This window comes from Carcharodon carcharias, chromosome 3 (assembly GCF_017639515.1).
Source record: "Carcharodon carcharias isolate sCarCar2 chromosome 3, sCarCar2.pri, whole genome shotgun sequence".
Taxonomy (NCBI): domain Eukaryota; kingdom Metazoa; phylum Chordata; class Chondrichthyes; order Lamniformes; family Lamnidae; genus Carcharodon; species Carcharodon carcharias.
This window is the reverse complement of record NC_054469.1, coordinates 136565187-136587675: the sequence shown is the minus strand read 5'-3', so window position 1 is coordinate 136587675 and position 22489 is coordinate 136565187. Positions and strand designations below refer to the sequence as shown.

The window sequence follows — 22489 nt, the reverse complement described above, 5'->3', positions numbered from 1 at the left end:
GGAGCCTAGAAAGAGTGGATTGGAAGGACCTATTAGCAAAAAAGTCAGTAACCAGGATCATAGATTTTAGATATATTAGCCTTGGAGGCAGTACAGCAAAGGTTCACCAGATTGATTCCTGGGATGAGAATGTTGTTCTATGATGAGAGGCTGAGTAAACTGGACTTATACTATCTGGAGTTTAGGAGAATGAGGGGCAATTTTATTGAAACATACAAGATTCTGAAGGGGCTTCACAGGGTAGACACAGAGGTTGTTTTCCTGGCTAGGGAATCTAGTACATGGGGGCATAGTCTCAGGATAAGGGGTTGATCTTTTACTACTGAGGTGAGGAGGGAATCGTGAGTTGGTATCATCAGTATACAAGAATATTTTCTAACATTTATTATTGTCATAAGTATTGTAGATTCTCAATGCTAGACCTTTGAGGCATCTTGATAAAATGAGTATAAATAAGCAACCATACCAAGTCCATTTTGTCCACCAACAGCATAGATTCTGTCATTTACAAAAACTAATCCATGGTTCTTCCTAGCCTCCAGCATTGCAGCAAGTTCTGTCCACCTGTGAAAGACATAAATGTGAAATATTAGCTCAGTGTTACTAACACCCATCGGTACAACAAAATTGTGGGTTTGAATGATTATGGGAATGAATTGGAAAGCTTTACACTGCAGTCAATAATTCTGACAATCATTTCACATCTGTACAATATACAGGTATACACAGGTGAATCTTTCATTACCAATAAGCACTTAAACAAGCACACTTAGTCACTCTTCTTATATCATAGCATTTTTCATCAGTGTTGTATTAGAGGCATCACTTTTCCAAGGAGACACTTAATTGAGCTTTATTTGCTGGTTAATTAAATTAACTATTCAATGAGTGGGGGAATTTTCATGGCGTCCTCGTCAATAGTTATCTCACTACCAAGGCTAAAGTACAAGAGAGAACTGAGAAAAGAAATGAGGGGCAAAGAGAGTGCCTGAGAATAGATTAACAGATAATATAAAGAGAACCCAAAAGATAAAACCAGTAAAAGGGTAATCAAAGGATAGATGGAGCTGATTAGGTATCAGAAAGAATTTATAGCGATAGGGCATAGCCAAGGTACTAAATATGTATTTTGTATTGTTTACACTAAAGAATCAGATGCTGCCCATGTTGCAGTCAAGGAGAAGATAGTAGAGAAATTAGATAAGATATAAATAAATAGAGGAAGTGCTTAAATGTGTTGACCATATTCAATATTGAAAAGTCACCTAGTCCGGATGGGACTCATCTGAGATTAACAAGGGAAGGGTGGAAATTGTGGAGGCTCTGGCCACCATTTTATAACCCTCCAAAGATATGGAAGCGAAGACAGACGACTGCTGAATTGCAAACATTTTACTCCTGATGCAATAAACCATGGCAATTACAGGCTGAATGTCAGAGATGGGGCAACTTCCAGAGACATACAGGATGCTTGGATTCATAAATAGAGACATAAAGTACAAATCAAAGAGGTTATGTTAAAATTTTCGAAGTCACTAGTTAGGTCCTAGCTGGAATATTGTGTCCAATTTTGGGCAACATAGTTAGTAAGGATATCAAAGCCTCAGAGAGGATGCAATGAAGATTTACTGGAATGAAACCAGGGATGAAAGACTTCAGTTATATGGAGAAACTGAGGTTGTCCTTTTCAGAAAAGAGAAAGTCATGGGGAGATTTTATCGAAGTGTTCAAAATCTTGAAGGCTTTTGATAAAGAGTAAATAAAGAGAAACTTTCCAATGGCAGAAATGTCAGTCATTGGATGACACAGATTTAAGGCACTTGGTAAAAGAACCAGAGGCAAAATGAAGAAAAAAAAATACACAGTTATGGTGATCTGGAACCCGTTGCCTAAAGGGTGGTGGAAGAGAATCAGTAATAACTTTCAAAAGGGAATTGAAGACATATTTAAAGAGAAAAACCATTCTGGCTTTGGGGGTAAAGCAGGAGTGCGGCAGTAATTGTATAACACTTTCAAAGGGCCAGACAACCACAATAGGAAAATGGCCTACTTCCATGTTGTAGCAATCTAAAATCCATTTAAGTTTCTGGCCAATGATGAGGCCGGAGTCACCCTTCCCTCATTAACCTCGGATGCATCCCATCCAGACGAAATGACTTTTCAATTTTGAATATGGTCAACTGAAAGTTAGGGGGAGTTGATTGTTTTTTTTAACTGCTAAATTTCTCATGGATTTAATATTCTTTGGACAGTTAAGTCACTGAAATGTAAACAGACACATTTGGTTTGTAGGGACTTGAGCTAATAAAAACAACAGAGCACTCTAATTTCTAACTAAAGAACTTTGCTTTCCGATAATTCTAAGTTGTGCATGATCAAGAATGATTTTGTCAACAGTGCGTCATTCCTAATATTATAACCAGAACTGAGCGCCACTGCTGCTTTCTCTCTTTTTGCCTTTTCCCTTGTGGTTTTATTTAAAATTCTAACTGCCAGCATGCAAAACATGTGCAATTTTCATTGGTGAAACCGGCCAGCAGCGAAACCGGCCTTCAGCTGACGATGCTGCATCTATGTGCAGCCTATTAAAAAGCCTTCTGTTCAAACAGGGAGGTTGTGCATCACTGCACGGATGCTCCACTGATTGAAAGTGACATATTCTTTGGAGAGATGAGTGACTGCCAAAGCAGAACAATCCCAGAGTTCAGCGATGCCTTTCTGCACATTCCACCTCAAGGCCATCAGGGAACAGGGGCTGGGGTGGTAGAGGGGTTGGGGGTTGTGGGGGGAGGTGGGCGTGCTCTTTCCTCCTCAAGATTGTGTCAGAAGGCCCTCCTACCAGACCAAGGCTGGAGGTGGTGAGCAATTGTGTGGTCAGCCACTGAACCTGGGTCCAGTGCAGGAAACGCATCAACAGCCTGCTCTGAACCTCAAGGGTAAATGCCAGTGTCACATCTTCAACAGCAGTCTCTTGCATGGTCATCAATAATGCATATGTGAGAGTGGGCAGCTGTGCCAGAAGAGTGTATGCATGATCAGCCATAGTGCCTCATGGCAATTGAGACCTAAGCATGTGGAAGTTTGCCTTTTGTGTGAGCTTGGATGTAATGCGTGAATGACTGGCCATTCTGTGTGATGGGGTGCATGCAGGCAAAAGGAGGTTTGTGTCACTTGACATGTCATTAACCCTGCACTTTGTCACACAGGACAAGCAGACACACAATGCCAAGGAGTGAAGATGCACAGCAGCAGGAGCTCCAGACCCGAGGCTCCTCACAGCTGCCGTGGAGGCAGCGATGGAGATTGCTAGCAAGGAGGGAGCGGGATCAGTGGCAGACGGTAAGGATGAACCAACCATCCTAATGGTGGCATATGGCACACAGGATGGATGCAATGAAATGCAAGTGTTCAGACTGTGATGATTCTTGATGTGATTCTTATTGTTCTCTGCAACAGGACATCACTATCCAACAACCAGACTGCAAACCTGAAGACTCCACCTCTGGGGATGAAGCAACCAGAGTCCTACAGGATTCATTGTCAACGCCCTCATCATCCACCTCCGCCAGCACAGTTACACTCACATGATTCGGGGAGGATTCACATGTAGATTCAGGAGCACAATCTGGTAGGTACACCACAAGACACGTCCCAACTGCTGAGGGAGGATGTGACAGTCTGGTCCCCTGACAATCAGAGGATTGCTGGGGATCAGGCCCCTGCTGAGCCCCATGCTGATGACCGGCCCCTGGTCACAGCCACAAGAAGCATAATGGAAATGCAGTAGAGGCTAGAGGAAAATATGGCAGAGATTCCAGGGATTATGCACATCTTTGCATGGGGTATGGAGGATTCCATGCACACCATGAGTTCTATCATGTCCCAGGCATTTGAGCACATGGCTTCATTCACAGAGACAACAGTAACCACAATGGAGAGCCAAGTCGAGCATTTAATCCATATGCACTCAGACTTGCATTCCATTACTCCAGCTATGGGCTCAGTGCAGCAGTGTCTAGATGAAAGGGGGTGAGGCTCCTGGACCTCCTGCCAGTCATGAAACAGTTGCAGTTGCATCCAAAGCATTTGAATGATGGTGCTGGATCAGAATAATTGGGCAAGGGAGGCTTGCTACATGGACGCCCATGTACCACTATCCTTGCTACCATCACTCACTAGCAAGTGAGTGTGACAAAACACTGCCCCCCATTCTGTTCTAGGTGGTAGATGACACAGGGTGACAGTTAAAAGGACAAGGGAGGATGGCAGGACTCAGCCTACACCGCGGGAGGGCAATGGAGGTCAGGCGAAGGAGTGATGGTCATGCCGAAGAGTTATTGTTGTGAAACCTTGTGTAGAGCTGGTTGTCCCTGGCACCCCTTCCACATCTCTCCATAGCCCTGGCATCCATGAAAGGCTCTTTTGGGTTTATGGGCTCCTCCTCATGCTCCAACAAATCCTCTTCATCTGAGGGGGGCTGATCTTCTTCATGTTCCTCCCCTTGCAACATCTGCTTGTGTTGCAGCACCTGGTTGTGTAGTGCACAGCTGACTGTTACCATTCATGACAGCCTCTGTGGTGTGTATTGCAGAGCCCCTCCAAACTGGTCAAAGCAGTGGAAGTGCATTTTAAAAAGCCCAATGGTGTGCTCTCTGATGGCTCTGCTGGACGCTTGATTGTAGCGCTCCTCTTCCTCACTCAGGGGATGCTTCACTGGCATCATCAGCCATTTATGCAGAGGATAGCGCTCATCTCCAAGGATCCATCCATCAACCTGGCCTGGGGCTTCAAAAGCTCTGGGAGCCATGAGTTGCGCAAGATGTATTCATCATGGCAGCTCTAAGGGAATCAGCACAGACCTGCATTATTCTTCTCCTGCGGTCACACAACAGTTGGACATTCATGGAGCAAAACCCTTTACAAATTTACAAATGCAGCTGGCTGTTCCCAGGGAGCTCTAATAGCCATATCAGTCCAGCCGATAACACCTTGCGCTCAGGTAAGCTCAGCAATGACACTGAATGCGGCTGACCTTGCAGTCTGCCTGTCCTCATCGGTGGTGAAGTGGATAAAATTATTGGCATGATGGAATATGGCATTGGTCCCCCTCTTTATGTGTGTGGCAGCCTGTGAGATGCCACATATGTTGCTTGTCATGCCCTGGAAGCCACCGTCAATGTAGAAAGTGAGCACTACTATAAACTTCTTGAAGGCAATTAGCATGGGGTTCCCACCAAATACACATGGCTGCATGTCTTGATGAACAATCCAACTTGGCTCAGTGATTATTTCCCAGGACGACCTCAGACGGCCATGGAATCACCTCTGATATCTGAAGATAGTTTGTTCTTGTCCTTTGAATGCGTTGATGCATCAATGCCTTCCCTGGTTGTGTGTGTCTGGACCAGCCTTGACCTCTGGTGCTGCCTGCTGTTGGCCTTGAGGCCCCTGTTGTTGGGATAGCAAGAGTTCTCCTTCACATTCTCTCCTCCTGCTCTCAAAATTGCAAGAATACCAGGTGAATGAGGTCCATGGTTATGGCAGTAATTGCATTATGTAAAGAAGGCAGACATATATGTGACAGCAGGGTTCTCCATGGTTCTCATCCATTGAAGTAATTATTAAGGAGTCCCTTTAATCAGCCAGTTGTGCACAACATGAGCTCCACCCATCCAAAACAACCCTCCTCCCACTTCGATCTGTGATCCTTGCTATTGGAAGTGTATTTTCAGCGAGCAACAGACAATGGTGCATGTTACAATCGAAACCTGATCATGTACCCTCTACCCTGCCCCTTACAGTCTTGCACTTTCCCCCCATCATCCTGACCCACCCAACACAACCTTTCCTTTCCACTGTTACCGTTGAATCTCCCCCCATTACCCTGGACTGTATTACCATTTCTCTGCACGTGCCATTTCTCCCCCCTGTGCCTATACCTGTGACCATCCCAATGCCCACTCTGACCCTGAACCCTTCCATTATCCTCAATGTTTTTGCTCCCTCATGTGACCCACCCCACGAGACTTTCCAATACCTGACCCTAACTCTGCACCTGCCCCCATACCAAATACAACTTCCCTCTTTGACTCAGACTGTTCCATCTGCCAAGCAGCACCCTCAATTCGACCCCCAGGGCCCCGCCATTGATAGCACTGACCCTGCCCTTTAGATGCTTCATCCATCTTTCAATCTCTGCTTGACCTGCCCACCCCCGCCCCCTTACAAAACCACCATACCCAAACAACAACCTATCAAACCCACCGCCTTGTGCCACAGAGTTCAACATGGAAGCTTACTTACCTTAGTCACAGCTTCACAATGCTGACTGGTGCACACCACCTTTAAACTATCGTGAACCAGGTGCCACAAGATTCTCATGCTCCTCTGTTTTTATCCCGAGGATAGGACTTTATTGAAAACTGTTTCAGGTTAGTGAGCATTCATGGCAAGCAAATGTGTTACAAGTATGAACCTGCCACAGAAAGGCACAATCTGACATGACGTAAATACAGCAATGACTTTATTGCTGCATCTCAACTTGCCATCGGGAAATCAAAACTTCACATCCCACCTAATTCAGTCACCCTGCATGCCATGTTTCCTGCTTTTGTGGGCTCCATAAAGTTCCCTTCTAACTTAAAGCAGTAATAGATTACACATGAAGGAGGGTTAATGGGCTTGTCTGATAGTTTTGTGAATAAATGCACTGCAAAGACTAGAATTTTTTACTCCGCTTTAACACTCTTCTTCCAAGGATGACAACACATGTTTGGATACAGTTTTACACAAAGCAGCTACCATCAGGTACCTCAACCAAAATGCCTATCTTCAAGGATAAGTCTAGTTTGTGAATTGACAGAATATTGGCCTGACAGGAAGGGGTGCATCATAGCGAATCTGATCACATATACCTACACGCACTTGTTTTTAGCAGAAGTCACTGGATTAAAAAATTCAAGGTCAAGTATAGAACCCCTAATGGTGTGTATAGTGAAGTCAACGCTCTCAGTATAAATGAGGGAAGTTCCTTTTTTCATGATTCATTTCCACTCTAGACATTGCAACTGCCAGCTGGGGTGGGAGAAACAGCTTTATCCCAGCTTTAATTCTTAGTCTATGCTGAGATAGTAGCACTCAGTCAGTAAGGATGATGGCAATCTAGAATTAATAATTAGCAGAGGGACCTGGGGGTATATTTCTTTCATTTTACTGTTTCATCTACCACTCAAAAAAACCTAGACTTAGTTCCTCCAGAGGAGATTTGATTGAGGTGTTCAAAACCATGAGGATACTGGACAGAGTAGATCAGAAGAAACTGTTCCCCCATTGGCAGAAAGATCCAGAACCAGAGGACACCAATTTAAGGTGACTGGCAAAAGAAGCAACAGCTACGTGAGCAAAAACTTTTTTTTTTTTTTAAACACAGTGAGTGGTTAGGATCTGAAGTGAACTGCCTGAGAGTGTGGGAGGCAAATTCAATTGTGGCTTTCAAAAGAGAATTGGATTATTATCTGAAGAGAAAAGAATTGCAGGGCTATGGGGAAAAGTAGCGGGGGGATGCGGGGGAGTTGTTCTTACAGAGAGCTGGCATCGACATAACGGGAAAAATTGCCTTCTTCTGTGCTTTAACCATTCTATGATTCTATAACCTCAGTGTATAAAGTTAGGAGGAATTCCTTCTATTTTGATACTGCACCTTTAACATAATAAAATGTCCCAAGGTGCTTCACAGGGGCATCAAAACAAAATATGACTGAGCAGATGAAGAGATATTAGATCAGATACCAAGATCTTGGCCAAAAATTAAGTTTCACAGTGTCTTAAAGGAGTAAAGGGAAGTGGAGAAATGGAGAGATGTAGGGAGAGAACTCCAGAGCAGAGGACCTAGGCAACTGAAGGTACAGTTACCAATTGGGCGTGATTAAAATTGGAGATCCTCAAGTAGTCAGAATTAGAGGAGCACAGATATCTCAGAAGGATTGTGGGGCTGGAGGAGATAACAGATTATAGGGAGCCATGGAAGGATTTGAAGAGAAGGTTGAGAATTTTGAAATCAAGACACTGCTTGACTGGCAGCCAATATAGGACACTGAGTACAGGAGTGATAGGTGAACATTTAAGGCACGGGTGACAGAATTTTACATGACCCCAGGCTTACAGAGGGCAGAATGTGGCAGGTCAACCAGAAGTGCATTGGAAAAGTGCAGTCTAGAGGTAACAAGGGTATGAATGAGGATTCCAGCAGCACATGCACTTAGATAGGGGTGAAGTCAGGCAATGTTACAGAGCTGAAAATAAGCAATCTTAGTGATAGTGTGAATGCATGAAAGGATGCTCATCTGAGAGTCAAATATGACACCAAGGTTGTGACTAGACTGGTTTAATCTCACACAGTTGCCAAAAATAGGGATAGAGTCAGTAGATAGCGGATAGATAAGGATAGGTTCATGGGGGGCACCAGATGTAACGGTATGGGAGCAGAAAAAGAACCCACTGCTGGTGATACTCTGGCCACGATTAGGTAGAAAAAGGAGGGAACTAGATGAGACCAGTACCACCCAGCTGGAAAACAGTGGAGAGGCATTGGAAGAGGATGGTGTGGTCAAACATGGCAACAGCTGGAGGCAGGTCAAGAAGGACCATTATTTCAAAACTGATAGTTGTGAATCTAAAATAATGGTTAGAGAAATTAATTGAGAAAGACAAGAAAAATATGGATCTCTCAGAAACCACAACTTTGGAAAAGAAAACAACTATTTGGAGATTCCAAGATTACTGGCACTTACGACTCAGTTGCAGGATTGTACACTTCACAGGAATTTAGAACTCTTCCAGATACATTGTTGCCTAAACTTCCCCCACAAACATAGATGAGTCCTTTAGCCTCCACCATACCATGGCTGCATCGAGGTGTCAACATACTGGGTTTGGTATGCCAATTCTCTGTTCTGGTATCGTAGCATTCAAACAGATACAAGGCAGAGTTTCCTGCAATAAGAAAGAAAAATAATTAAAATGGCTGGTACTAACCAACTAGAAGGGTGGCACCCTATTAATATTTAGAATCAGGCAACCTATTTTGCTGTTGTGGCAATGCTGTGGTATCTCTCAAGAGATTTCTGCTCAAGAATCCCAGCCAGGGAAGAACTTACAGATGAAAAGTACTTCCCAACCAGAATGGAATGAAGAAATGTTTTTTCTTTAAGTCTGCATCTCCTGGTTGCAGCAGAGCTGGCAAAAGCCTACTGCAGCTGTTTTTGCTTTCAACTCAACATTCAGTGGCACAGTGGAATAAAGGCAAAAGAAAGTATGTCTTCTTAGTTTAAAAAATCATTGAGGGAGAGAATTGTCACATTTGTCGAAGAGCCCACATTACTGAACATGTCCTACTGGTCTATTAGTTATGCCAATCACATATATGTAATAGTAAAGACCAAACAGTCTTGCAAGAGGGTTTTTAGATGGTATAAAATTCAACAAAGAATTTCAGGCTTATTTGGATGATTAACAGCAGTATGACTGTTGGACTGTATACTTCCCAAGAATTTAAAACTTCCTCTGTAGCACATCATGTTTACTGTTTCACTTTATTAGAATACTACATTCAAGCAGAAGCTTCAGAAGCAATTAATATTTATTTTGATCAAACCCATATAAAAAGTTCCCTGATGCCCACTGGATAAAGTCGCTGTCTGTTTGTACCACTAACAGACCACAGGGTCCCAGGTTTGATTTTCAGGACTATGCTGTACTAGCTGATCTCAGCTGATGCAACACTGAGGATACAAATGGAGTAATTCATACAACTGAACAATATTCCTGAACAGTGGCTGGGCTTTGCTGTCCATAAATCACCATCTCACAAGCCAATTCCTGAAGTCACGTGGGCTGTGTGTTTTGTAAGCATTAATTATGGGGAATAACTTGGAAGTACCACTTTATAAATCGTCCAGGAACATGATGATGACACTGCAACAAAATTTCGCAAACATCTTGAGTGAGCTACCATTCTTTACTGATTAGAACGGGATACAGCTTTACAGAGCATTAACCTATGAAAAAAGGCTATGAAACCACAGCGTACTTTTAAACAAGAAAATTTTTAAACTTTATTCTTAGGGCTTGAGCTTCTTTGGTACGGTCAGCATTTATTGCCCATCCTGGTTACCTCGAAGGCAGCGGTCAGCTTTCCTGAATCGCTGCAGTCCATGTGAAGCTACTCCCACTATACTGTTAAATAGGGAATTCTAGGATTTTAACGCACCGACAATGAAGGAGCAGCAACATATGTCCAAGTCCAGATAGTCTGTGCCTTGAGGTATGTGTTCCCATGCACATGCTGCTCTTGTCCTTCTAGGTAGTGGAGATCGTAGGTTGGGAGGTGATGCTGAAGAAGCCTTGTTGACTTGCCACAGTGCATCCTGTAGATACAAGCACCATCGAATTAACAGACAATTAACTCACCTACTTCGGAGCCTCCAGATGTGTAAATCTTGCCTTCTGCAGCACATGCTGCAAGACTGTCTCGAGGAGTTGGAGGACCCAGCTTAGAATACCAGCTATCCTTAACCACATTGTAGCAGTCCATCCGTTTGATGGGGAAAAGCTGTGAACCACCCAACATGTAAACAACGTTGTCCCAGAAGACACAGGCTGCATCTCGACGCTTCTCAAATGGACAACGAATGTCCATCCAAGTATAATCCTGTGCAAAGAGTAACATCATTTAAGGGAACAAACTCACAATTACTTTGAACTTGACCTACTGGGATAGTTCCATACATAGCAAGAACTAATGTATCCCACTTAAACTTGACATATTACACTGAACAGTTTGGGAGCTATTGGTTTAATAGTAATATTTTTCAAAGGCTAAAGGAATTACACTAGTATCAGATTTTTGGTGAAATTACAACAAAAGTTAAAATATTTAAAATCTTAAAATAGCAACACAACCACATTTAAACAATGCAGGGACTTCTGGGGCAGTTCTGCTATTTGGAGATGGACTGCTTGACATCTGCCACACCAATTTTTTTTAAGCAGCATGAGGGAGACATCCCCTTCACTGATATACCCACCAAAGGCTGTATCTCTTTTAGAGCAAATATTACAAATAATTTGATTGAAGATAAAAATACCTGCATTGTTAACATTAGCAGCCATTAAGAAGTCTAAAATCTTTGGAATATGGCTCACATGGAGAATAAACAACAACGTGGACTGTTGGTGTTCATTCTTCAAACAAGCAGTAGTCCATATGATGAAAGGCCACTGACCTGAAATGTTAACTCTGTTTCTCAGATGCTGCTTGACCTGCTGAGTATTTCCAGCATTTTCTGTTTTTAATTCCAACATGAACTGGTTTGGTTAAGCTGCTTGATTCCATTTTCTAATCAAGTTCTACACAGGTTCTACGTAAATGCTTAGTCTTGCAGAACCACTGATCACAAATACCTTGGTCTGTGCTCCGCCCACTTCAGCCCCCAGTGTTTACCTTGGGATTAAAGTATCGACAGGACTGCGGCTGAGATCCACCGAACAATGCAATACGATAATCATGTTTCTTCTGTCTTGGCCGTGTACTTTCTCCCAATTCCTCTCTATCCTCTGGAGACAGAAGATGATAGCGCATGCCACCTAGATGGAGAAACAGTCAAGAATGAGGAACAGTATCAAAAACTTTCTGGTTGTTCAGGCATACAATAAAGTAGAATGTTTCAACATCCATTTGGAATGTCACACTCGCAAAAAAGGCAAGGTGGTTAGTCATAAAGATCCACCCCAAAGTGTTGGCTTCCATTTACAAAGCTACTTTAATGTAATTTATGCATTTTGTGCATTCATCAGAGTGACCGATCACATTAGTAGAAAATGGAACACTACCCTACTTTCATCACCCAATGTCAACACAAATTAGATATAGTACAGCCTTTTCTCTATTGCCCCACAATATGCTTTACCCCTTACATCTGGCGTCACCTCTACTGCATATTTTCCAGACCACCATCCTTATTGCTTATGACCATTTAATTAAAATCTGTAACTACTTGTCAGCAACAGTGATTTGGTGCCCGGTTACTGGATTGAGACTGCCTTAATTCACGTAAAATCAATATGTTGAAACCAAAATAATTTCCCAGAATAAAAGAATAGTGTTTTAGCACAGGTACCAACAGTTCCTAAATAAATACTTATAATCCAGGTCAAACAGTTCCTAAATAAATACTTTTGATCCAGGCCAAATATTCTAATATGCTAGATTACATTCTAGTCACCACCATTAATTGGAATTTCCCCATCAAGAAATATTAAATGTCCAACCTTGGATCAAATGCATATTATTCCTGTTACATCAATGCAGAAAACATCTACCATATTTTCCTGTACTTTTGTACGATTTTGGTTTTGTTTTGTGTTCAATTGCTATCCAGATATGCCAGAGTAATTTATAGAATTCTGATCCATGTATTAACTCTAAATCCAGGAATGTGCAGATTCTTGCCAGTCTTTCTACTAAAGCCCAGTAAATATGCATTGGTCATATGCTGGTCATTATGAAATATGTAAAAGAACTCCAAACTTTTAAGTAAATCTTAAAATTAAATTATTTGAAAAAGAGATAAAACCCTGTGCTTAGTGTTCTGATCTATACTAAAATTCACTTAGTTGAGAACAGAGTTTAAAGTAATCACATTGTTTCCCACTCAAATGCAATGTGGCAATAAGTTAGGGAGACAAAACACATATACTTACTAATAACCATTTTAAGACACTCTGGATTATCCTGTATGAGTGATTCTGCTTGGACAGTTTTACTCAAGAAATTCTTAGAGATTAGTGGAAATCTGACTTTAGCCAGAATATCAACCATAAACTGCTGTCGATTGAGCTCATCATATTTTAACCACCTGACTGCTGCGTCATAAACCTGCAGTGGAATAGAAATAAAGCAACACAAATGAATCATATCTGCAGAGAACTTGTATCCCTTGAATGTGTATATCAAAGACACACCATGAGAACAAAATAATATTTGTTCATCTTCCTCCCCTCAAAAAAAGATTTACAGTAAAACATTAAAATGATAAGAGGAAGCATTTATAACTTCTGAATGAAGTTGTATCTAGCAGAAAATGGTAATAATGGATAGGCCCTCTCCCCAACTAATCCTACCTCAAGCCCAATGCTAATATATTATCACTATTTTTTTCTATGCCATTGTAACTGTGCAGATACTTGGTTAAGAAATGCTTAGAAAATTCACTTGATTAAGGAGGTTTTGTGAAGGGAGTTTGAATATGGCTGTTTGTACCTGGTCTTCTGCTCTAACTGTCAATGCATCTTGTTTCAGCAGATGAGTTACTCTTTTGACATCAAGTTGCAAAAACTCATCAGTTTTGTAAACTTCAGTGAAATGCTGATGAATGAATGCATCTGCTGAAGTCTTGAGCTCTGGACAGTCGAGGCACTCTGCCAACACACTTATTCCTGCAAACAAAGACAGAAAACAACCATAGAAGAACCAAAGTAGGAGGGCATTTGGCCAATCACATATGAGCTAATTATCCTCATATAACCTCTCTTTCAATTATTTATCTATTTTCTTCCAAAAGATTCAATGGCCTCAGGCTCAATTATTTTCTTCAGCAAAGTATTTCACACCCCAGCAACCTTCTGTGTTAAAAAAAAAATTCTTCTAAACACTACTCCCTCTCAGGGCAACTTCAATTGATGGCTCCTCATCAGTCAGTCCCCTGCCAGAGGAAATAGTTTTTATCACCAGATTGAAATCCTTCATAATTTTCAAAACTTCTACTGCATCCCCAGTGTGTTCTGCTTCCATAGAAATAGTTCCAATATCTCAAATCTCTCACATAATTTACCATTCCTGCCATCACTCCAGTGATCTACGATATACAATCTATGGTTTCAATGTCCTATGATGGAGCACCAAAAACTGCGCACAGTATTCTAATTGCAGCCGAACAATATCATAAAAATGGACTAATTATAAGCTTTAGAAAAATTAACACAATTCCTCTTTGAGGGGGTAAGTGGCCTATTCCTGTTATTTGTGTTTCAATATTAAGAAACAATCTTGAATGACAGTCGCAATCTAATTTGGCCTTACACAATGATCAGTCAGACTGATTTATGTTATTAACGGTGAGAGACCAGGAGCTGTGGAGGAGCAAAGACTATTAGGTGTCCATATACACAAATCCCTAACAGCTAGTGCTCTGGTTAAAAAAGGCTAATGGAATGTTGGCCTTTATCTCATCTGAACTAGAATACAAAAATTAGAAAATGATGCTTCAGCTGTACTGAACCTTGGTTAGAGCCAATCTGGAATATTACAGTTTGGGGAACTGAACTTTGGGAAAGATGCATTGGCCTTGGAAAGATTACAATGCAGATTCACAAGAATGCTAGGGTTTAAAGGATTAAAGTATTAGGACAGGTTGCCTAAACTTGGATTGTGTTCCTTTGAGTTTATAAGTATAAAGTGTAATCTTAACAAGGTATTTAAGATGAATAAAGGATTACATTAGGTAGATGCAGAGAAGTTATTTCCTCTGGTGGAGCAATCCAGAACAACAGACACAGGGCACAATATTACAATAGAGCTAGCCCATTAAAGAGCAAAATCAGGAAGCATTTTTCTACACAAAGGGTGGTGAAAATTTGGACACATTCCTCGAAAAGGCAGAGGGTGCAGGGTTTTTTGAAATTTTCAAAACTTGAGACCGATGCTTTTTTTAAGGTAAGGGTATCAAAGGCCAAAGAGCAATGACAGGTAAGTGGAACTGAGATACAGATCAACAATCAGCTAACCAAATGGTGAAACAGCTTATGGGGCTGACTGACTTCCTCCTGTTCCTATGTACCACATTTAAATCTGACTTAAAATTTTCTTCTACTGCAATTGATGTTGTTCCTAGACCTATCAGTGTTTACAACTTGAGTTGTGAATAATTATGTGGATGAAATTAGAGAAAAAAATTATCTGTTTGCACAAGATTCATACAGGCCTTAAAGCAATACAAACCTATTAAGAACTGATTTACACTTGAAGATGAAAATCACACCCCAAGTGCTACCTGCATTTTCCAGCAGGGACACGATGTAGCAATCAGAAGTGGGAACTCCAGGCAATTTCCCATTCCTTGATCCAAGAGTGCTAAAGGCAAATGTAGTGCCAGGTTGAGATTAGCTAACTAATCAAATGGTCAATCTGTGGATGGAATCATCCCAGAATTGCACTAAGTGCGGTAGTGGGCGTGAAAAAGGACGCTTTACCCGTTGGCTGCAATGGCAGGTTCTCACACCGTGTCATCGCTTCCTGCCTCATTAATTATGCAGCCACAGGAAATATGCTGTCTCGCTGGCGGGCAGCCTCTGAATTGCCCGCCACACCATTACCACACTGTTTCCTCACTACAAGTGCCATATCTAAACTTCAGGCGTGCACACAGTTCTCAATGCTTGCAGCCCAAGACTGCTCCAGTGAAGACATGGCCCTGAAAGCCAAGAAAAGTTCAGTGACCTGTCACTGGAATGCCTTTTGGAGGCCCACCACGGTGTCTTCCACCCCCACTCTGGCCAGCAATCTCACCACTCTGGGAGGCAGTGGCAATCAGTACCAATGCTGCACAGAAGAGGTTGGCTATCCAGTTCAAAAAGAGGATGAATGATCTCATCCGTGCCACCAGGGTAAGGCAACCATCTCATCATTCTAAGCTGACACACTCACAAGGCCATCACACATTCACTGGCATCTCACTCATTGTCAGCTCAAGGGACATCACCACTCGCTCTCTCTCACACACACACCTTCACATCTCCATCTGGCCTCATCTCCTTTGGAGCCTGCCTCCTCAGTTCTCACCATCTTGAGGCCACTTGCACAGATCAACATGTGCCCACACACACACACCCTGGAATACCCCACCATGCCCAATACAGCCCTCAAATTGCAGCCTCTTCTCTTGCCTGAGGCCACTTCTTCCCCCTTTCCCAAGCAAACCCTAGCCCTGCAGCCATTGAAAAGCCACCCCTACCTTGCAGCAGGTCTGGTACGTAGAGACACACCCATGAGCCCCCTAAAAGTGGTGTGCTGCTGCCTATTAATGACCACGAGTGCTTCCCACAATCACGCCAATGTGCCCGGATGATCCTGCATGGCGGGGGGGTGTTGATTCTGGTGAGCAGGGCTTATAATGAGATGCTAAAAAATTGAAATTAGGTTCCTGGCATGCGGCAGCAGGAAACACAGCCTGTCATTGACAGGTGGAGTGGATAATTGCAAACTGGTTTCGCGATGGGGTAAAACAGATTTTTGGCCTTTTTGCTAAATTGTCCGCTCACGTCTGCCACCAACAGGAGCAGAAAATTCCGCCCTACGAGTTTACTGATCTACATGACTTAGCCATCAGCTGGACCATAGGAGCAAGACATGAAAAAGATAAAAATCAAAACTAATGTCAACAAAAGATGACACTGCAGGGAATGCTTTAGAAGTGTTTTTCCTTAATTGAGGCAACCAAGGTCACTGTATACAGTAAGAAAAAAGCAAAATACTGCAGATGCTGGAAATCTGAAACAAAAAAACTGGAAAAACTCAACAGGTCTGACAGCATCTGCTGAGAGGAAAACAAAGTTAACGTTTCGAGTCCGTATGACTCTTCATCAGAGATAAAAACAAAAAAACTGCGGATGCTGGAAATCCAAAACAAAAACAGAATTACCTGGAAAAACTCAGCAGGTCTGGCAACATCGGCGGAGAAGAAAAGAGTTGACGTTTCGAGTCCTCATGACCCTTCGACAGAACACTCAAGTTCTGTCGAAGGGTCATGAGGACTCGAAACGTCAACTCTTTTCTTCTCCGCGGATGCTGCCAGACCTGCTGAGTTTTTCCAGGTAATTCTGTTTTTGTTTTGACTCTTCATCAGAGTCAGTTCCAGCTATTTTTGTGTTTGTGTCACTGTATACAGCATCATTTGTCTTCATTTCTAGCTGTCATCAGATTTTAAGACAATACCGAGAAAGACATGGCAGAGATTTGAGGGATGAAAACTACATCATCACTACTGCACAGTCTTCACCCTAATTATAGGACAGTATCTGAATACAGATCAATGACATACCAAGGCAATTTGAAGCATCAATTTGCTCTTTGAGGAACTCAACACACATTTTTTTCACTGGTTCAATCTGATACTGGTTTGCTGCATCCAATAGAGATTGGACATTATTGCTGTTAACAGAGATCCTGCAAACATTAAAAAATAATTTATTGAAAACTGTTAATGCGGTTTCTTTGAATTGAAATTTTTAGCAGAATGTTTTCGGAGTTGAAAACTTAAGGGACTGAACATGACAAGTAAAGGGCAATCTTTAAAAATGAATAAGGGGCGGTGGGGGGGAGAAAGAAACATCTACTCACCTTGCAGTATAAGCAAACTCTACCAGCAGTTCAATTATGTCAGGTTCAGCATCTTTGAGTTCCACTTCATAAGACTTTGATTCAAGCATATTTGCTACCAGGGAAGAGCAGGCCATTAATAATTAATTAATTTGGAGTAAGGTGCAATGAGCCTCAATTGCCACCTACTGAAACTGTAAAATTGACCAGCAAAAACAAACTTACTGGTAAACATTAGACTGAAAAAGTGGCTGGCAGCTGCAAGCACTACTCGATGAGCTGGGACTTTTCGATCCGACACCACCAGAAGGACATCACACAAAATTTTCTGAATAAGAAACATAGAAATTACAATACCAAAACAAGCTGATTTGTCATACCGGTCCATATGGTGTTTATCTTGTATGTAAACAGTAATCCTAATCCAATTAACCGCCTGTTCCTATATCACTTTATCCCATTTGGAGATCTCACACATATATTGTATTCATAAAGATCAGACAAACACTGTAATGCAAGAACTATTGTGGCCAACAAGAATATGCAATTATAATAAAAGCAAAGTATTGTGGATGCTGGAAATCTGAAATAAAAACTGAGTTCCTAAGAAGAGTCATATTGGACTCAAAACGTTAACTGTTTCTCTCTCCACTGATGCTGCCGGGCCTGCTGAGTTTCCCATCATTTTGTGTTTTTATTTACGAGTGTGCAACTAGTCGCTTGTAGTACAGACCTGAGTATCACTGAAAAGAGAAACATGCTATTGAAATTTTTCGTCTTACATTCATCAGGACAGACATAAGAATGCCAAATTTCAAAGGGAGCAACAATTTATACTGCATGAGAAAAGGATGCTAATTGGTTGGCAAGTTGAATCAGATTGGTTAAGGCGTTACCATGGACATGTTGGCTGGACATGTTTCTTTTGTCTGCAGTACACCAGTTCCTGCTTTTGAATACATGTAGCTTCTAGCAAGTGTGAATCATAATGCAAGCCCAACTAACAGTCTTAAATTGGTTGTTGGGTAATTCTTTACACACTTGAGATTGTTCAACAACTGCTGCTTAGTCACGGAATCATATCTAAAAGGTAGACATCATATTCTGAGTAACGCAAGGACAAGATGGTTGAGTATGGTCAGTACTCTGCCAACGACAAACAGACAAAGGGGTGTGCCGTTTGATATGATCTGCCAGTTGTGGGGATAAACTGCTTACAGCACTGAAATTTATATATCACAGCACTCATTTATGTGGTAGGCAGAATTCCTTTCTGGATTGAAGACAGTAGTCTCCTGTTAGTGGAGAATACCACTTGCATTGCTATTGCATGGTAGCACCGTGAAATGGCCAGCTTCAGCAGTTGCTCAAAAAATTGGAATACCTTACCCTTCCAGGGTAATTTGAGGTAGACTGGGCACTTAGTGGTGGCCTTAGGCCCATTTGTCAAACACAGCAAGCAATGATCCAATTGGCGCTGAAGAAGGGTCATACAGACTTGAAACGTTAACTTCATTTCTCTCTCCACAGATGCTGCTGGATCTGCTGAGTGTTTCTAGCATTTTATGTTTTTGTTTCAGATTTCCAGCATCTGCAGTATTTTGCTTTTATCTTAATGATTTGATTGGGATAGCCATTATCTTGCAGGATAGCTTTGATGCACTCTATTTTGGCGTCAAGCTTGCAGAGTGAGCAAATGGCCCTATTTATGAGATTGCCTATAAGGCCATTATTAAAGTGAATGGAGCTGTAGGAATTCCAAAACGTATACTGAAAAAAATTTTTTTTTAACCAGTTAATGACAGTGCAACTTTCAAAAGACATTCAATACTCAGTGATGTATGCCAGTGGCAGGTAGGCTTAAACTAGACATTAGTAGAGGACCCATTAGCGGATTTCTCAACTACCATTGAGTGCATTAAGATGTGCAAGAAAATTCTTAAATGCAGCTGCAGATTCAAATATAGCAAAAATATCATCTACGCATTGAAATATGCAAGGGGTAGGTGGTTAGGGGTCATTCCATCAAAAACACGTTTCTCATGGAAACCGACGAAAATGTTAGTGTGAGCTGGGCCAAGGCAGGTTCCCATAGCAACACCAATTATTTGGGCATACATGGTGTCATTAAAGCTGAACTCAACTGCGCAGGTTGCTAAGTTCATAAGTTCAATGAATACAGATTCAGAAAATGGTGCATCTAGATTGCTATGATATAGTGCCACAGCACATATATCTATGGCTTCCTTGAGCGACACATCAGTGAATAGGCTTGCAATGTCAAACAGACACATAGGTACAGCTTTGTTATCGATGTGCAGTCTTTGTGAAGGTGATGGAATCTTTCATCATGCATGTGGAAAATTCAACTAGAACTGGTTGTAGCAGCTCACTCAATCATTTGGCTAATTCATGCTGCGCAGAACCAGTCATAGATAAGATAGGGTATAATAGGACAGCATTTGTGTGTGTCTTGGGCAGCCCGTGCACACACGGATGTAGTGAACTATGAGGTTGAATCCTATCATATACATCCACTAATAGGTGACAGCCACTGATATTAAGCCAAAGAGACATTCTGCCTACAACATAAATGAACTTGCTAAGGATTACACAAACAGTGAATTAAATTATCAGCTGGGCTTGTAACATGACTCACTTACGCATGCTAATAGCTACATATATTTATAGTCAGGGACCTGTCCTCTGTAGGCAAAAGGAACATGCCCAGGCATTGAAACACTTTTTAAAAATCAAATAGAAGCATGGAGGACAATAGTTCCATGGAGCATTCTCCAAGGCAACACCTCAACCAATTAACACCCTTTTCTCATGCAGTATAAATCATTGCTCCCTTTGAAATTTGTCCTGATGAGTGCTTTGACAGCATGTCTCTTTTTTCAGCAATATGCAACTCGTATAACATTTCTTACATGACAGTGTTTGTACGATCATCAAAATTCCACAACTGCCAGCAACTGAGAAGCTTGTCTTTTCCTCCGCAAATCAGGTCTTCCCAACAGCTAGCCTCAACTAATATATCAAGTTTACTTTGGCATTGCTTTAGGTTGCACATCATTACATCAGGAGCTGGTGGTGTTGACACAGCAGAGCAGGAATACAAACAGCAACAGCCTGCATTTGTGTTGCACCTTTCACTTCGTAAAACATCCCATGGCATTTCACACGTGCATTATCAGAACTTCAGACAAATTTTGACACCAAGCCACACAGGAAGATATTAGGACAGGTGACCAAAAGCTTGAACAAAGAGGTGGGTTTTAAGGGCCATCTTAAAAGGAGAGAGGTAAAAGGAGAGGAGGATTAGGGAGGAAATTTCAGAGCTAGAGCCTAAACAACTAAAAGCATAGCCGCTGATGGTGGCCAGTTGTGTGTGTGTGTGTGTGTGTGTGTGTGTGTGTGTGTGTGTGTGTGTGTGTGTGTGTGTGTGGGGGGGGGGGGGGGGGGGGGGGGGGGGGGGGGGGGGGAGGAGGAGGAGGAGGAGGAGGAGGAAATGTAAATTGTGGGTACAGAAAAGGCCAGAATTAGAGTCCTTCTGAGGACTGCAGAGCTGGAGGACATTACAGTGACAGGGAGGAGTGAGGCAATGGAGGGTTTTGAACACAAAGTTGAGAATTTTAAATTCAAGACATTGGTGGGCCGGGAGACAATGTACGTCAGCAATCATAGTGTCTTGGTTAAAAGATATTTAAGATGAAATTCTCTTAAACATTCATAACGAAAACCATTACTATGTCCCCTATGTTATCCTTTTGGAAGTTTTAGTGACTGCAATTTTATTCCAAAGAATGTTTTAACTTCACTGAACTGGATAAGAAATTTTAAGCTTTGTTTCAAAGTCCAATTCAATAACAGTTGTTCTGCTTTATAAACAACAATAATGCCCAAACTATTTAATGCGTGCATCTAATTAGGGCATCAAAATATCTAATTAGGCTTCATATAATCAATAACTTTTGCCGTATAACATTATGTGGACAAATATGGCCATTTTTTACCAGCAATATCCCACAAACAGCAAAGATATGAACAGCCAGTTAATCTGTATTTTGTGGTATTGGGAGGAATGTTGGCCGTGACATCAGGAATACTCACGACTCTTCCTCAGATAGTACCATGGGATCAATAGCCTCATGGTCAAGTAGATAAGACATCATGTCAATGCCAAGCAACTGGAACAATGCAGCGTTCCCTTAGTACTGCATTCAAATGTCAGCCTAGACAAAATATGATCTGAGAGAAACATAAACCTACCTTCCGATTCAGTATTACCTACTGAGCAAACTCAACACTATCCTTTACAAAGATCTTCCTACATTTTGATGAGTACTTTGGGGTGCTAATGCTTAAGCATAATTTAAATATTTACAAATGTTTAGATTGCACTCAGCAGTCTTACAAAAACACTTATAATCACCAACCTCATTTCAGTATGAAGAGATACCTTAAAACTATCAGTTCAATCAAATATGTCATCTTCCCAATTTTTGTTGACTGAAGTCTGGTCTGACAAGATAACAGTCCACATTTTTTCAGTCTCCCTGCTTCCATTTAAATTCTGATCCATTGAAAATTCTGATTTTAAATCAAGCGAATTCTGAAAGATAATTCTATCTACTTTGGTAAAATAAAACACAGATTCCTAATGTTTTACAGGAAGATTTCAAGTTTCATACTTTCCAGGGTTGGGAATAACAGGTCTCACTGATTTCTAGATAGACCATCAAATCCAGCTTCTGGACAGCAATTAATGCTCACCAACAATCTCTCTAAAATTCCTTTGGTAACTTAATGGATATATAAACAATGTGATAGGAACTGAGCTATTCAACAAAGAAAGCTCGAGGTTTGATCCTTGGTCTGTACTGAGTTAGTTGATTTCAATCATGGTGGCAGAAAAGATGTTACAACTAATTTCAGGGCCTCTTAGGCAGGGAAAGGATAAAAAGTCAGACAGGTTTATGTTGTCAATCATTGTCCATTATTGAAAAATAATCATTGGATGTTGAATAGGGGCACAGCTTGGCTATGGTATTC

At 41.6% G+C, this 22489-nt stretch overlaps 1 protein-coding gene across 5 annotated transcripts in view; it reads right to left on the bottom strand.

Annotated features, from left to right (window-relative positions):
* The window catches only part of klhl7 (kelch-like family member 7), a 34753-nt gene that overhangs the window by 7908 nt on the left and 4356 nt on the right, over positions 1–22489 (bottom strand). For 4 of the 5 annotated variants that reach the window (XR_005942612.1, XM_041184160.1, XM_041184161.1 and 1 more), the window contains 9 exons: positions 17657–17759; positions 17453–17546; positions 17154–17278; positions 13319–13494; positions 12760–12934; positions 11501–11643; positions 10468–10708; positions 8790–8991; positions 467–564 (listed from right to left, as the gene is read on the bottom strand). Coding sequence is in view for 4 of the 5 variants with exons in the window: in XM_041184160.1 (XP_041040094.1) it covers positions 467–564; positions 8790–8991; positions 10468–10708; positions 11501–11643; positions 12760–12934; positions 13319–13494; positions 17154–17278; positions 17453–17546; positions 17657–17759 (1357 nt within the window). In the remaining variant the exon portion in view is untranslated. Of the gene's footprint in view, positions 1–466; positions 565–8789; positions 8992–10267; positions 10425–10467; positions 10709–11500; positions 11644–12759; positions 12935–13318; positions 13495–17153; positions 17279–17452; positions 17547–17656; positions 17760–22489 lie in introns of all 5 variants that reach the window. The other variant, XM_041184162.1, reaches the window with a different exon arrangement.